Source organism: Thermobia domestica, chromosome 15, assembly GCF_964235325.1.
Source record: "Thermobia domestica chromosome 15, izTheDome1.hap1.1, whole genome shotgun sequence".
Taxonomy (NCBI): domain Eukaryota; kingdom Metazoa; phylum Arthropoda; class Insecta; order Zygentoma; family Lepismatidae; genus Thermobia; species Thermobia domestica.
Window position 1 is genome coordinate 90,938,345 of NC_137468.1, and position 16,024 is coordinate 90,954,368.

The 16,024-nt window shown below is 35.0% G+C and overlaps 1 protein-coding gene across 1 annotated transcript in view; it reads right to left on the reverse strand.

Moving 5' to 3' along the window:
- The window catches only part of Zyx (lipoma-preferred partner zyxin), a 41,034-nt gene extending 26,917 nt beyond the window's left edge, over positions 1–14,117 (reverse strand). Inside the window, 6 exon segments of the mRNA XM_081739956.1 lie at positions 248–417; positions 2,073–2,289; positions 5,500–5,747; positions 7,053–7,269; positions 7,487–7,644; positions 13,966–14,117. Coding sequence (XP_081596082.1) covers positions 248–417; positions 2,073–2,289; positions 5,500–5,747; positions 7,053–7,269; positions 7,487–7,615 — 981 coding nt within the window. The 5' untranslated portion in view covers positions 7,616–7,644; positions 13,966–14,117.
- Between the last annotated feature and the right edge of the window lie 1,907 nt (positions 14,118–16,024).

A 16,024-nucleotide genomic window follows, 5' to 3' on the forward strand; every position in this document is an offset into this window, starting at 1 on the left:
GGCGGAAATGAATACTTCTCCAAGATGCTCATACGAGACATTCGAACTTAAAACGAGACTTCGAGTTCAGACTAATTCCATATGAAAGGTGTCCAAGAAAGGAAACAAAATATTACCCTCAATAACACTGGGAGCATTTGCTAGCAAAACATGTCATCAAAATTTGCACCTAAACACAAGCAGTTAATATAATATCGGGCTATACTATGAAAATAATAAGTTATTATGATTTTTTGTTTCTACCTACCAAATAATCTTCCTCACAGTAAGGTTTCCCATCGAGAGCGTAGAAGGGCTTTCCTTGTAACTGGATCTGGCACACACAACAAGTGAAGCAACTAATATGATACACTTGATCCATTGCAGTGCAGCCTGAACCTTCCCCTACTACCTTTTCACCACACTTCGTGCAAATTCCTGAAACACAACAATTAGTTATGTTACAAAGGAAACAAACAATTCGTTTTAGTACTATTAACCTTGAGCTACTAGAAAATAAAAAGCAACTACCACGAAGTTGGAGGTTCTTACGGTGAATAAAAATAATGAAGGTAGGTGTTGCCTACTTCCAGCAATCCATCACGAACCTAATCTATCGGAAAGACATCCTTCGTTTGTGTGGACCAACAATAACCAAGTGCAGATCTACATAAACAAAGCCTCTACCTATCCCCTCCTGTTTTATCATGACAGGAATCAGAAATCTGTGTTACTCCCTTTCATGGCATACCTGTCAAAATCCTCAACACTAGCCTAATTCATTTTTGCATATCTAGATTGTTAAAGCGATGTCTACAACAGCGTCCTCACTTCCTATGGTAAACATGCAGGGAGTAATGGGATAGAATTTCTATACCTGTACCCCAACATGGTTCGTTGTATTGGAAATTGCAATGTCGGATGATAGTTCATGCAACTACCACCACTGCTTTTCATAGGGTAAGCGCACTCTGGAAATTGGTCGGATATAATCGAATCAGACATCTATACAAAGAGAACTATATACAAAAAAGAAACAACGACGGATTATCTTTTATTATGTATAGTTTCTTTTTCTCTTGCTTACTATAGTTTTGACGATTCAGTTTTGCAGTAACTTTTGAATTTGTTTCTAGATATTACAGCAGTAGATGGCACACACACACACACACACACAAAAAAAAGTACTGATACATAAGTCACCGGGAATTGCAGTGGAATAACGCACATACAGCAAAGTTTCATCATTACGCATTTTTTTAAACTTTTTTTGACCTGTAACTTATTTATTTATAACTTATAGTAGTGGTTTTCAACGGAAGAGATCATCTGAACACTGAATCGATTGAAAGAAAACTTTTTCAATATCTATTACCCTTTTTGCTCTACGGAAATTTATATTGAAACTGGAAGAACTAGTACATTTCAACTATTTCCGATTTTGGTAGTATTGTGAGTGGTAACGGTATGTTGTATTGAGACGCTAAATCGATTCCAAAAAGCACTTGTTGTTATCTATAATTATTTTTGTTCTAGATCGATCAATCTTGAAATCAGAAATTGTTGATTTCTAGCATATTTTGGTTAACGGAAACGATGGAATCTTTTCTCGGGACACAGTTTTGGATGCAATACACCGCTACTCGATACTTTTTATCATTATTGTTCTATGAAAATTAGTATTGAAACCGGAATACTAGTAAACTGGAAATGGTTGATTTCCACCACTTCTGGATTGAATAGAAAGCTAATCAAGGAGAAGGAACTTATTGCTGGGTCGCCGGATTGATTTGCAGAAGACCGCTTGACGATATCTCTTATCGTTTTTGCTCTGATATATGTTGACAAACAGACGGAGGGACATAGCAGTTCTATAAGAGTTTCGAAATTTATGTATATAGTTTGAAGTCTAAAAATCAAACAAGATGTCATAATGTCGTACACATAGTCAAAAAGAAATTGGGAACTACTAACTTATAGTATCAGTAAATAATGAGACACTTTTGATCGTACTAGAATAATTCATATAAACCTAATCGTCCTGCTTTGGAAAGCACACGCACAATACACTGAAAGAAGTAAAAGAACCTTACCATAGAAGTCGGAATCAGACGAACCATCCATTGACTGAACTAGAAGATCTGTGAGTGCATCAACTTCTGCTTCTTTTCCGTATCTTTCAGCTGTTCTTCCGGATTCACTAGCAGGATTCGAGCTATGTGGTGCGTATAAAGAATAATTGGAACGAGATGATAATTGACTTGGTGGTCTCGGGTTAATTGGCTCATATATTGACTCATATGTGGAACTCTAGGAAAGAAAGGCAAAATGTATGAAAGCATTGTATTATTTTCTTGCATAAGAGACGCTTGACGTCAATTATTTCCACATCAGAGACAATTATTTCACTTTAAACATAATAAATAATACTTTCGTTGATGAATATTTTATTCGTTAGTACTACAATACCATCAAAATACCAGATACTTATCTTATACGCCGCATAAGAATGATTAACTGGTTCCACGAAACAACCACACCATGCAAAACTGCGTTGTTTCTGATGTATTTACAACAGGTATAAATTGAACTTGTTTATGATAACAACTTAGAACAATAAACAAATTTAAAAATGAAAAAATAAATAAATAAAACTATACGCTAAATAATATAGAAAATCTTGTAAATATACAAAAGGTGTAAAAAAATAATAATAATAATATTTTTCAATTGTAAAAGAAAACTTCCAGTTTATGTTTTAGGTTATGTCCTGCAGATTAAAAGAGACGGATGATTGAATGATTTAGTCCTGGACCCACCATATAGTTCCACAAAACAATATATGAGCAGATAATTTTACTTACGGAATGTGTTTTAGGGACAAACAAGATATTTTTTTTGGGTAAACACTTTAGTTTTGAGACGTTTTTCCAGTAGACGCCATATTTTCAAAATGACGAACATGGAAAATGAAATTTTAAAAATTGGCTTAGAATTATCATCTTGGTGTCAACATATATGTTTTCGAGGGTGGAGAATACGAAGAAAATACTATTTTGGCAGTCAGAGAAGTACCTTTTAAAATACCCAAAACTAGAAAAATTAAAAAAAAAAAAAAAATACTTATTACACTGATCGCAGTCTCTAATTATACATTTAGCAGATGCCATTTGAAAAAATGGCGTCTACTGGAAAAACGTCCCAAAGCGGAAATGTCTACGCAAGAAAAAACTAATCTAGTATGTCCCTAAAACACATCTCATAAATAAAATTCTCTACACATGTATTGGTTTGAGGGACTATATGGTGGGTCCTGGACTAATTATGGCTGAACGAGACTGAATGCTTACCAAAGGAAATGGAGTAAGAATGTGTAAGGAAATGGTAGAATCTTGAGAATATTCAAGGGCATGATATTGTTTACCACAAACTCATATGGCCAAGGACTTTTTGCACCAGAAGTCAATTGTTGCCAATCTCGTCACACCACAAGCCAACACTCGATCTGACTTTCCATATCTATATATGCACATCAGGCTTTCTTAACCTACTTCATATCACGAACCTTCTTTTATCACATCATCTACCAGCGATCCCCATCACCAACCTTCTGTTTATAAGAAGCTTTTTGGTTATTGCTGGTTACCACTCACAGTTATATATATGTGTAAGCCTTATATCGGAAATAATAATAGTAGTGACAGCAATAATAGTGACAGAAGACATGCAAATCAAATGCTTATCAAAATAATCTTTAAAATATATAGATCCTATTTTAGCTCATTCCCTTAACTACTGCGCAATGAAACGTTACATATTATAAATATTATACTCTAAGATAGAGTTATGTTTCAGCTACAACACACGACACTGATTCATTTGTTGTGTCTTCTGATATCGAAAAAGGTAACAAATAAAAGAAAATATTTGATTCGTTTTACAATGAGCACACAAGATGGCACATGCTGTTAGACCTTACTAGAAGTGCTCCGTTTTATGAAATGTGTATTTGTGTGTGTAAAGTATTTTAAAGTAACAATCTTATCACGAAATAGATATATTGGTTGACTGTTTTTCGTGTTATGTTTCATATAATTTACATTTAAGGAAACAGATTTTGAGAAGAAACTTGCGCAGAACGCCATAATGCGTTGTTGCCAAATTTGTACGTTTAATTCCTGGATTCTAGCGTTGCAGTTCGAGAAGCGGAACTTAGCTGTGAATTGCGGTAAGCGTCGAAAACTAATTTATCCAGTAAGTATCAAAGTAGAATTCCATGATTACTTCTTTTATTATCTGGCACCAGTAAGCACTCGACAACGCCGCGTTACCTGGCAACGCCGCACTATTCAAGCGGCGTTTAGCATAGCACCGAGAACACCAAGTGATCCACCCTCAAGTAAATTGTATAAACTGTTTAACTAGTTTGCAATTAAAAAAGTTATCATTAATTGTCCACTTTAATATTCCGTTTTCTCATTTCTTCGACAAAGATCTGATTATTATTATTATTTCAAATGAGCCATACCAATAACTTGTAATGTACAGGTATGAATTTACTCTTAAAACCTGTTTTGCACTGCCATTCAAGGAACGACAAATGGAAGAGAATGAACCAGAATGCGAGTAGTTACTAATGATGATTAACAATAAAGTCTATCATTAAAAGAGTTGGTTAAACTTCTAGATGATACAACACGGAAACAAAACTGCTTCAATTCTGGATGATAGAAAAAAAGTTATCAGAACATAAACAGAAATATAGGGATTATGTAAATATATAAAAACTAGTCTCTGTCACGGTCTGGAAATGAACCTCCTGGATTTCCGAAAGTCACCGGCCACATATTGGCAGGATACTGATTATTTTAACTGAAAGAAAAAGATCAATGATGATGAGTGTGTTTGCTGCTAGTGTGTGTGTGTGTATTTTTTTGGTCTTAATTGTTAAAATTGAATACCTATAGAATTATGTATTACGGAAACGATTCTTGTCAAGGCCTGTAAATGGGCTTCCTGGAATTCCGGAGGCGTACTGGCCGAAAAGTGACAGGTTTCCATTTTAAATTGTATATCTAGAACATCTATACTTGTACCTATACATCCCCTATCTAATTCATTGACGTTTTCAATACTATTTCACCTTAACAAACATAAAAAGTACGACTTCCCTCCGTGGTCCTGGAGTTACAGTTTTACTATGACTTCTCCCAGTGTTTAGCAATTGTGCAAAAATAAGGAGTGACATGTTCCTCATTGTATTGTGTAGTTAATAAGTAAAATTAAAATATTGAATACAAATGACCTATCTGTGTAATTTCCATCTGATTACATGGTAATGTTCGTCATCTAGTTCAGTGAAGAGCAACATAATGTTTTAACTATTACAGAAAAGTAGAACGAATTTTTACACGTTATTTATAAACTGTTAAAAAGAATCGAGTGTATGTTTTTTGCTTCGCTAGAAGGTAGATAATAATAATAATGTCACACAGAAAATAAGCATTACCGTCTACTCACCTGTGAGGATGGCCCATAAGTGCCATATTGTTGCCCGTATTCTGGTACATATGGAGTATTAGTGTAAGCTGCCGTCGCTCGCCTTAGTTCAGAATAACTGGAACTGACAGGAGAGGGTGGCGGAGGGAAGTCGTCTGGAGGTGGAGGAGGAGGGAAGTTGGCAGCTGCACATTGCATATAATCTCCTGCCTCTGGCGGTTGAGGAGGTGGTGGTGGTAGATCATCATCATCTCCAGAATCAGCAATAACTAGAAACAACAAATAACATTTCCATATTATGAAACATACTTTATATCTTATTTGTTTGAAATACAAATTCTCCCTCCAATATCAAGTATAGTGGGGCAATCTGTTTTCCCACCGGGAATCTCCTGCACCGATGGCAAGCAAGAACCAGCCATTTAACCATACAAAAGCTGTTATATCTATACAATTATGACAGAAAAAGTATCGCGCATCTATAGCAGACTGGGAGTTTATTCAATTGCTAAGGTGGGGCCGGGGAAATCTAGTCCCACAACCTGCCAACAGGCAGAATACTTAATAATAAAATTAATAATAGCCGTAAGTGGATCATTAGCGCAAAACAATGACTCAGAATTACTTTTCAGAAGTGACATATTACAACTAAAATATAAAAGAGCCCAATCATGATGATGCTTACAACTACAATAATTATGATAATCATTGTTATAAAGAAGAAAAATACTTCAGTGTTTGTAAGAATCAATATTATTGAGACTAAAGGATAATTAGGAAAAACGAAATGCAATATCTAGTTTTACGTCTCACGTTTGTGTCATGTAGGTTAGAGGAGACGGATGGTTAATAATAGTAGTGGTGTTGTTTTTTGAAGTTTTAGCATTCCTTTTCGCGAAGCAAAGTGACGTGCTCAAATTTAAATGGTCTCCCACTAGGTATCGAACCCGGGACGCCATGCACGTAAAGTGCGTGCGCTAGTCACTAGACCAGCGGGAGGCAACAACGAAAGAGTTTTGAATCTGCAAGTATATGAAAAAAAAGAAGTCTTCTGAATTAGCAAGAATATATCACTTTATTCCAGAATTATCGTTGCTAATGGATATCTCAACTGAAGTATCGATAGCAATAAAATGTTAAAATACTTTTAGTAGTACCAATCTCAACTACTTTCCATAGCTGGGCATAAATACAACTCTATAGCAGGTAAGAGATACATAAATAATAAATAAAATGATTCAAATATATAAAGTATCATATTCGTTGACACTCGATTTGGTTTCATCATGTTTCGAAAATTGCATAATTTGAAAGAATTATAGCCGTTCTATTTCGAATCAACACTGATTTTCTACAAACAGAACATCGAACTCTGAAATACGCGAAACAAAAAAACAGTACGAAATTTCAGTTACCCAGCCATTTACATTCCGATACTTTGACAACCGTATGCACAATGTAAAATATATATAGTTAACAATACTAACAACGTCACCAATTGAAATACTAAATAGATATTTAGATGCAGTAAAAATATTTAGAATAAAATTTCAAAAATGCAGAGCGCTTTGTACCTCGTTTCGGATTCTTCCTCTCGACCTCATTCAAAGGAGTGATGTTGCTGTAAGTTGGTGTCATATCCAAGTTCCTATTAGACGGTATATTACTGTACACATTTTTGGAGCTAATTTGTGAATCGCCGTTTTGACCATTAATATTACTCTGCAATAACGTAGAATATGATGGCTCAGAGGGATTATTTAAGCTATAACTCTTTGGGACGACAGGGACCTGAAAAAAAACAAAAATGATTAAATTATTCATAAAAATGTAGTATATATGTTCTTCACTGAATAAAATCACAAAATACTCTACTCAAATGGTATTACTCATTCCAAGCTACTGTAACACAAAACCAATGTAATGCTAATTTGGAATTCATCTTTCAAGTTATGTGTCTACACTACAAATTGTGTATTATTTTACAATAACTTTTCGAAAGCAATACCTGTGACTGTGATTTTTTCGGTTTAGGTGGCACTATAGGTCCAACTTTTCGTGCCCCTAGATCAGGAGAATCTCCATTTGCTGAACCGAGTTGCAATTTGTTCAACTGATGCTCTAGATTCGTTGTCATATTTAATTCTGTGTAGATCTACCGATGATCTGTAACAGTACATGAAAATATTAGTTTTTTTTCAATAGATCTTTTAATGGGTGTAATCAGCTATATAAACAATATCATTACACCATCGATTAATACAAAGTTACTTTAAGAAATCTGTCTTTGCACCAAGAAAAAAAAATAAATAAATAAATTTCAAAAATATTGACGAACGACCTTTACTTCGTGCATTACAAACTGTAATATTGTATATTATCTAAACACTGATAAACTATCTAACATGTCGATAACATGAGACAAAATTAAATGGTCAAAGCATTATTCTCCGCAAGCGAAAGCAGTCGATATATATAGCTTAAAATTTACTGTATAAACTATAACAGGGTGTCTACTGAGTTTCATTTTCAAAATTCCAGTACCTAATACAATGATTTTTTTTAAAGTTTTTTTAAGGAATAATCACTCTTGATGATTTCAGGTTTGTAATTGTTTTACCATCAAAAGAATATTTTATTTTTAATAAATTTAGTTAAACTTGATTTTTTTGAAATATAATGATTTTTTAACATTTTTTAAAGGGCCTCCCAACTCCCCTTACAGCCCTCCACTCCACCCATTGCTTTAAATGTATAATTACAAAATTTATACAACTCTTGCTTTGGAAAAATTTACGATCTCAATGGATACAAAATTGTTTCTAAGACTATAAAACAATTACAAAGAGGTATTGTTGACAAATTACCAGCTTCATGATTTTTCCAGTATGTGGATCAAAATTCCAGTCTATTTCCAGTATCAGTAGACACCCTGAAGCTCATACAGCAAGAAAAGCTCATACAATCAAGTTTAAATTGTTGAACATTGTGATTCTTTCGGTGCTGATTTACTGTATGGATCCGCATGCTTATATAGTTTATTGAACAAATTTGTAATAACATTTTTACAGACTAGTGCGTAAATAATCGAAATAGATTGTGCTCTTACCATAGGCGGAGCTAGGAATTGTTTGCTGGGGGGCGGGGGCGGGGGGGTAGACCTTTTAATCAGTCTCGGAGGTCTTGGTAGGTAGCATTTTTTTTTCTGTCAAAAAGTTTGGGGGCAATGGTCCCCCATAACTCCACCCATGGTTCATACCTCTGAGATAAGTATCTACGTGCAAATACATTAATGAAAGTCTAACCTGTTAAACACGGATTCGCCGTAAGGTATCCATTAACCACAGAATACAAAATTAAGTGAACCGAAGTATCTGAAGTCAGAGTGTAGTATCATGACGCGCAACTAGAACAGAATTGTCCGTAAGTTACAGGATCCACATGTTTGTGAAATTTACGTAAGTAATGTGTTACGTTATTGTGGAACACAAATGTGTAAGCAATGATAACATACCCGCATAGTACCTACAACAACCGTAGTAACGTGGAATTCAACATGTAAGTGATTTTTATGACACATAGTGTTTTGCGATATCATCGTTTATGTATATAACCACCGCTGCTTATGCGCCTGCACCACCGTGCAGGTGCCACTGATGTGCTCCTGCCCTGGCTCGTTTAGATAGCATTCGTGCGTTATATGCTCAATCTAGTTATAGTTGGTGTTCTTTGCATAAGACCTCCTAAAGTATATCTGCACGAAGGAATGCAAGTGCACATCCCAAACCTGTTGTTTAAGGTACATTCGATTGAGTGACAAAACAGTGAAAATTAAGAATAGTCCGTCAAATTAAAAAAGCGTTCTTATTAAACTCTTTTCTTGCCTTAAAAAGATTCCCTGAAACATTCTGGACTATAAATCTGGCGCATACCGAAGTAACTCTGTACAGATTGATTATATGCTTGCAAACTGATATGCCCTGGAAATAACTAAGTGCTATCCTATTATATGCAATTATTGCATCACGGAAGTCACTCGCACTGCCTTAAGATAGAAGTTACATTTATCAGGGGTGCAGATTCATTTTACGAGGACTTCCCCTTACTGGTATAAATACGCGTCCGGACGAATGCCACAAAAACAACTGTGTAAAACCCACAACTACCAACTTATGCTAGGTGCCCACTAACAGGATACTACCTAACTGACTCAGAGCAGGAGCACAGTAGGGGGGCATGCCCGGCAACGACGGAGATATGCGCATAAATGAGGACAGCGAAAAAGGAAACTGATACCACACAAAAGCACTAAGATTAGAGCACATGAAACTATACTTGTAAACATATAATATAATATTCCCACATCGTGCAGAAAGGCTAGAGTGCAGTTTATGCCGAACAAGTGATTTTGTCACTGAAAGTGGCATTGGAGGAACAGAACCTGTCACCGGAACAGGTACGGCATATGTGTTTTTTGTTTCTCCTTATGAGAATGTTGTTTTGGTGTTTAGCGGTTGATGACAGTGATGTCTCCTGTGCTGTAGTTGATTGGTTGTGTTGAAGTCGCTGATTGGTTATGTATTCCTGACTGATGATGCTCTAATTTATTTATTTACTTATTTAACAATCACCAGATACAGCTCAGAGGCCATTTTACACTGGATATCTAACAACAATAATAACAATGGAAAGGATTTGGGAAGGTATCGGCCAGGTCCTGTTTTAGTAGGTACCAACTCGGTATTTGCCTGGTAGGACTGGGGGAAACCCTGGAAAACCTCAGTCAGGATGGTCGGCAGCAGGATTCGTACCCACGACCTCCCGAATGCGAAGCTAACGTTCTACCACTTGAGCTACTTCGCTCACTTTGAACATGTCTCGCTTCGATGTCGTTTCATTGTTCTGATATTGTGAAGTGAGTTTCGGTGTTCGGATATTAATTATTATTACTTTTATTTGTTTGTTTATTTGTTCTAATAGGTTTGTGGTGCTGAAGTGAATTCCTATCAGTTTGCGATATTGTGTCAACTGATTAATATTGAGAATCGTAAGACCTCCTTTCCCAACCTTTTTCAACTTGCGGCACACTACGGGTGTTACTTGAATTCTTACGGTACACTTATAGATATTATTATTTGTAAATATAAAACACAGAGGTATTTTGTCTGTGATTATTGATCTCCTTCTCACATAGAATAAATATCTATCACTGGTTTTCCCCCATGGTAAATCATTATGCTTATTTTTCATTCTAATTTAAAAATAGAAAACAACTGCAAAGAAATACTGGACCCAGGTTTTTAAAAATACCCTTTCTTTTTAAAACCTGTATCCAACCTTTTACGAAGAAGGAAGATCACTAAATAACGAACGAACAAAGAAATCTCTTTTACTTTTGAAACACAAATATAGGTAACTTGTCGAAAGGGTTGAACGATATTTTAAATTTTCAAGTTACGAAATAGTCTGCAACAATAAAGAAGCAATAATAGTCATTACAATGATAACAAATACTTTCTTGAACATTAGAAATATATAGAACAGTAACACGGTATGAAACTTTAAATTGTAGATTCATAGTAGGGGTTCATACTAATGTGAAATACAAATCTACATTTTTTTCCCTACGTTTTGCAACTTGATTGCTATAAAATTAATAATTTTGTTTCGATTGCTCGTGGCACAGCAGCGGATTATTCACGGCACACCGGTTGGGAAACGCTGGTCTAGGTGGACAAGAGTTTGTTCGGTAGACGCAAATTTAATGTCGGTTGAATGCGCCGTAGTCAAAAGTGGTGGTACGCAGTCTATCGAGAATGCGTGGTTAAGTTTAAAGAGGAATTTAAATTTAAACTTATCGTTGTGATAATTTGAAGCTTCATTTCGCTTATTTAAGAAAGATATGGTTTGCTGCTGGTTGTTCCATTGTCTTGGTGAGATGTAATTTATTTTTCTTCGTCATGTTGCACTTGTTTATAATTTGTGGTGTGTGTGTGATTTTTTTTCTTTTTCCTTCTTACGTTAGCTTTATAGTAGTGGTTTGATTATTTACTGTTGTTTTGGTTGTTTTTATGGTACTTGAGCGGGGGTTTGGGGGGCGGTAGCCCCCCCACTTATATTTCAAAATTGATAGTCACCGTTTCACCTGAATTGATTTCTCGGAAGACTTTAGCGTCAGTTCTCAAGGATATTACCCTTGTACGTAGCAATTGAAGAGTAAATTATTGGTGAGTGTGGATCTATTATCAGTCATGATATATCTTAGTTTGCTGGTGGGAAGCTAGGTTACGATTGCTTATTAGGTGGTCTGCAAAACTTGTCCAGAATTTACTTTTCGATTGCTTCGATTCATGGGATTATTTTTGGGAACTGATCTCTGAACTGTTTCGAGGTATCGGTTCAGATTAATCGGTTCCAATGAATGTTCGGAATAAAGTGCACTCTTACTTGCTGAAATACTCCACTGGTGGAAATATGTATGGTACACAGTTGTCTTTGATCTGTACTCATTCATTTTAATTTTAATACAGTCCTTGTAATTTTTTCCTATTTGTAAACATGAAATACTAAATTCCTACATTGTGAAAAATTCCTCCGACAGTGGAATTTAAATTCATGCATGCTTACTTTGGCTTAAGTTTAGAGTTGCCCCTCCAGTCTGAAGTTGCCCTTGGACTTTGCAACATACAAAAAACAGTGCTTAAAGTATTAAACATTGTTACATTTCACTTAATTTCAGTCCTCCGTGTGTTTCACAAAAATTTAAAAGGTTTTCTTCATTATATTTGCGCATCCGTTACACCTGTTCGCCATATTCGCCATATTTACAACTACCATGCTGCTGAAACCTTCCGCAATGCTTCCGCATCCGGAAAATAGTACTAACTTCCACATATCTTTTCTCGTATTAAACATAACTCTCCTGGCGAACTTACATTCCTAAACATCAAATAAAAACTTCATATTATTATTTCTTACCTCATTTCTCCTGTAAATTTTCCTGATTTTTATAAAAAGCGGAGGGGTAACTCTAAACTTAACCCCTTACTTTTGGCACACCACTCAAAATAATTGTTGAAAAATTATAAGGATAGCATTTAGTATCTCCCCCCCCCCCTCACTCGTTTCAAGGCTCCGAAACCGAGTATCTTGTTTTTGTCTAAATTGAGATAAAGGTAAAATACAGTGAGCCCTACGGGGCTTCTATCCACCCTTCGCTCGCTCAGCTATATTTTGTGAAGTAAGTAACACTGATTTATGTGTGCAGCATTGGGGAAGGAACTAGAAGATACCTGATTATAATTCTTCTACTAATTTCTTTCTTATTGTCTTGTAAATGATCTGCGTTGGGCGACATGAAAATATCTCACTTAGCATAGATAAAATACAAGGGAGCCACCAGAAGTAATTTTTCAAAAAATTACAATTCTTTTATGATTTGCGAATAAATCTGGCGTACGGACATGTGGCATAAAAACTACAGTGTAAAAACCACGAACCACCATATGCTAGATTACCATTAAAAAGCACGAATGTTATCTAACCGAGGTGACAGGGTGAAGCTGGGAATCACAAGGGGTGCGTCCGAAGGAAGCAGGCACGTCAGCGACAGGGGTATACGCATAACGTGGGTAGTGAAAATAGTGAGTTTCGTTAATGATACGAGTTTCAATAGCATCTGTGCAGAAATACACCATCTATGGAAAATAGTATCTAATAAGCATCTCTCTCATGTACTCACTTATTTTATCCGTCGAAAAGCATTTGTAATACTTTAACACTAGTAACCCTGTATTTGTGGACCTAAGTTACGGCTGAATTACTTCGCTTTTAATTCTATCGCATGCAAAAATTTATTCTTTAAAAATATGTACATTCATACAAAGTAAAGAACTTTACCTTTCAAAATGTGTTGTGACAAAAGTAAACCAGCACCTTCAAATATTCCTCATTATTCTCTTTCTTATGCACTCACTCATTTTAATCGTAAAATCACAATTTTTATAGAGTGCTATTCATAATCAGTACCAAAAGAAGTATATATTCCAAAAATTTGGTTATGGATCCGTACAATAAATCTGCATCATTCTTTTTAGCTACATTTATGATAAATTCAGTATTTTTACCAGTTTTAATGAACTGCAGGAAAGCGTAGAAACTGGTTTCGTTAATTTTTTCCTTAAATTTACTATTAAAATATACTCGTAAAAATTACTCAGACTTACAAAATTAATTTCTACATAAAGAAGTAGATTTGTCTTTAAAATGTCAATTTTCTTATGCTGCACACCGAATTCAAGCAAAAGAAATTAGGAACACGCCCTTAGATTACTCTGACCTTTATTATCAAAACATTTGTTTACTGTTCAACACTTCCATCTTTTGGTTATGTTACTTAAAACTTTTATTCAAATATATTATACCTAAATGCATCAAAACACCATAAATTAAATTTGACAGTTAAAAATATCTATAAACAAGGCAGACCTTCCGATGATCACTTCTGCTTTCGCAACACTTCGCATTTAGCACTTTAAGTGTTTAGTTTTTCTGCAGTGCTCTTTAACAATTGTGGGACTCCATTCCCTAACGACAACGCTACGCAAAATTTGCATTTTAGTTTCCGAAGGTAGTTAAGCTAAGACTTTTTGCATTTTTAAGTTGCGTTCTTATACGCTAAATTTTGCATGGCTTGCTACGGATCATTGATTTTACGTACACCAAGACACTATAAGAATTTATTAAATTTGCGTTGGAGCTATGGACCGGAATAAGTAATAACAGAAATAAAAGGGGAACAATGGATTGATAATCAAGTGAAAATCACCACCACTGAAAATTTTACATAACTAATATCAAATTAGGCTTCAACGATAACTTATCAATTGCACTGGATTGTGCCGTTAAATATTTCATTGTGCTATAACAGAATACATAATAAACTAATAAGTCGCGATACTGGCTTGACAGTAAAGTGAAAATCACCACAGCTCAAATTATTGTATACTAATTTAAAATTAAGCTTAAAAGATTTGTTAATCGCCTGTGCTGGATTTTGCCATTTTTTTTTTTTTAATTTGTGATATTAACCGTGCTAATATGACAAACGAAATAAAGTTACAATACTGGATTGGTGGTCAAATGAAAATCGCTACCATTTAAAATAATTCACAACCGATTACAAATTGCACTAATCGGTTGTGTTACGTTTGCGTTTGCGAAATTGATGTTTCATATTTTCCTTGCAGGTAAGAACCTAATTAATGGTAATAAGAAATTAGATTGCGATGCTGGCTTAACGTCAAGTGAAAATAGTCATTATTTAAAATATATTTCAAAACGTTAAAAATGATTTAGAAACGATTGTGCTTGATTCTGCTGTTCAAAATTTCGTATGGTATGAAATAGAATAAATAATAATGGTAATATTGTGGCGACGATGACTTGATAGTCAAGTGAAAATCAACACCAATCCAAATATTTTCGTAGTAATTTCAAATTTAACTTTAATAGTTATGCTGGATTGTTCAATTGAAACTTCCATATGTGCTTTTAAACGGATAACCGAGAAAAATAGCAGTGATAACTTGAAAGTCAAGCGAAAATCGAAGCTACTCAAAATATTTCAAAACCACCTTGTGAAATAGGTTTTTTTAAAAAGTAATAAAAATTACGTACCACCGCTATTCTCTCTCGTGTCTACTTATTAAATTAAATGCTGCAGTTGATAGTAAAACATTTATCTTTTAAGTATGAACAAAAATATGAAAACTTCAAAGAAAACTTATGTCTCAAACAGTGGCGTAACTAGTTTTACTGCGCTCTGGATCGATCGATCATCGATTTAATAATACCCCCGCCCCATACATTTCTTCTGCTGCGTTATATATATTTCTCACACTGAGTTGAGGAGGAGAGCGTACGAAAAAATATTTTATATGGTTCGTAAAAAATGTAAATTATATTTAATAATTATGAGTGATTTCTTTAGTACATTGTTTTATTTTTTATTTTAATCAAGGTGGTTGAAACGGAAAGAGCAAAAGTTTTTTTTTTTTCTGCTACGTTTATATCTTAAAGGTAGAATAATATCATTTCTCATAATTCTTAATATAAGCAAGGAGTACAGGATAGTTTTATAAGTGTCAACTAGGTTTCAAACAGGCCCAACTTTCATTTTATTCCCGAGTGGGGGTAGAATCCGGGAGGGGGCGCGGCGCGTTGATTGCAATGGCTCATTATGTAAAACTTTCACTAGGCAGCTAGCTAGACAAACAATGCAGCAACGATTGTCCTGATATCGCCCAGTGGGGTTCCAAAAAGGGGGCGCGGGGCTCGTGCGCCCCTCCATGAGTAGTAAAGTATATAAATTAGTCCCTAATGAAAAAATGTCTCAAGTGTATTTTTCAGGCCTGCTCCCCACTCAAAAATTCCTGGATCCGCCTCCAGTATCAGCTGTTGCTAATTAACTGCTAATAGTTATAGTACCTTTTGAAATATTTTCAAAAGTTCTTTGCATAAGGAACTGTTTTCCGTATTCTTTTTT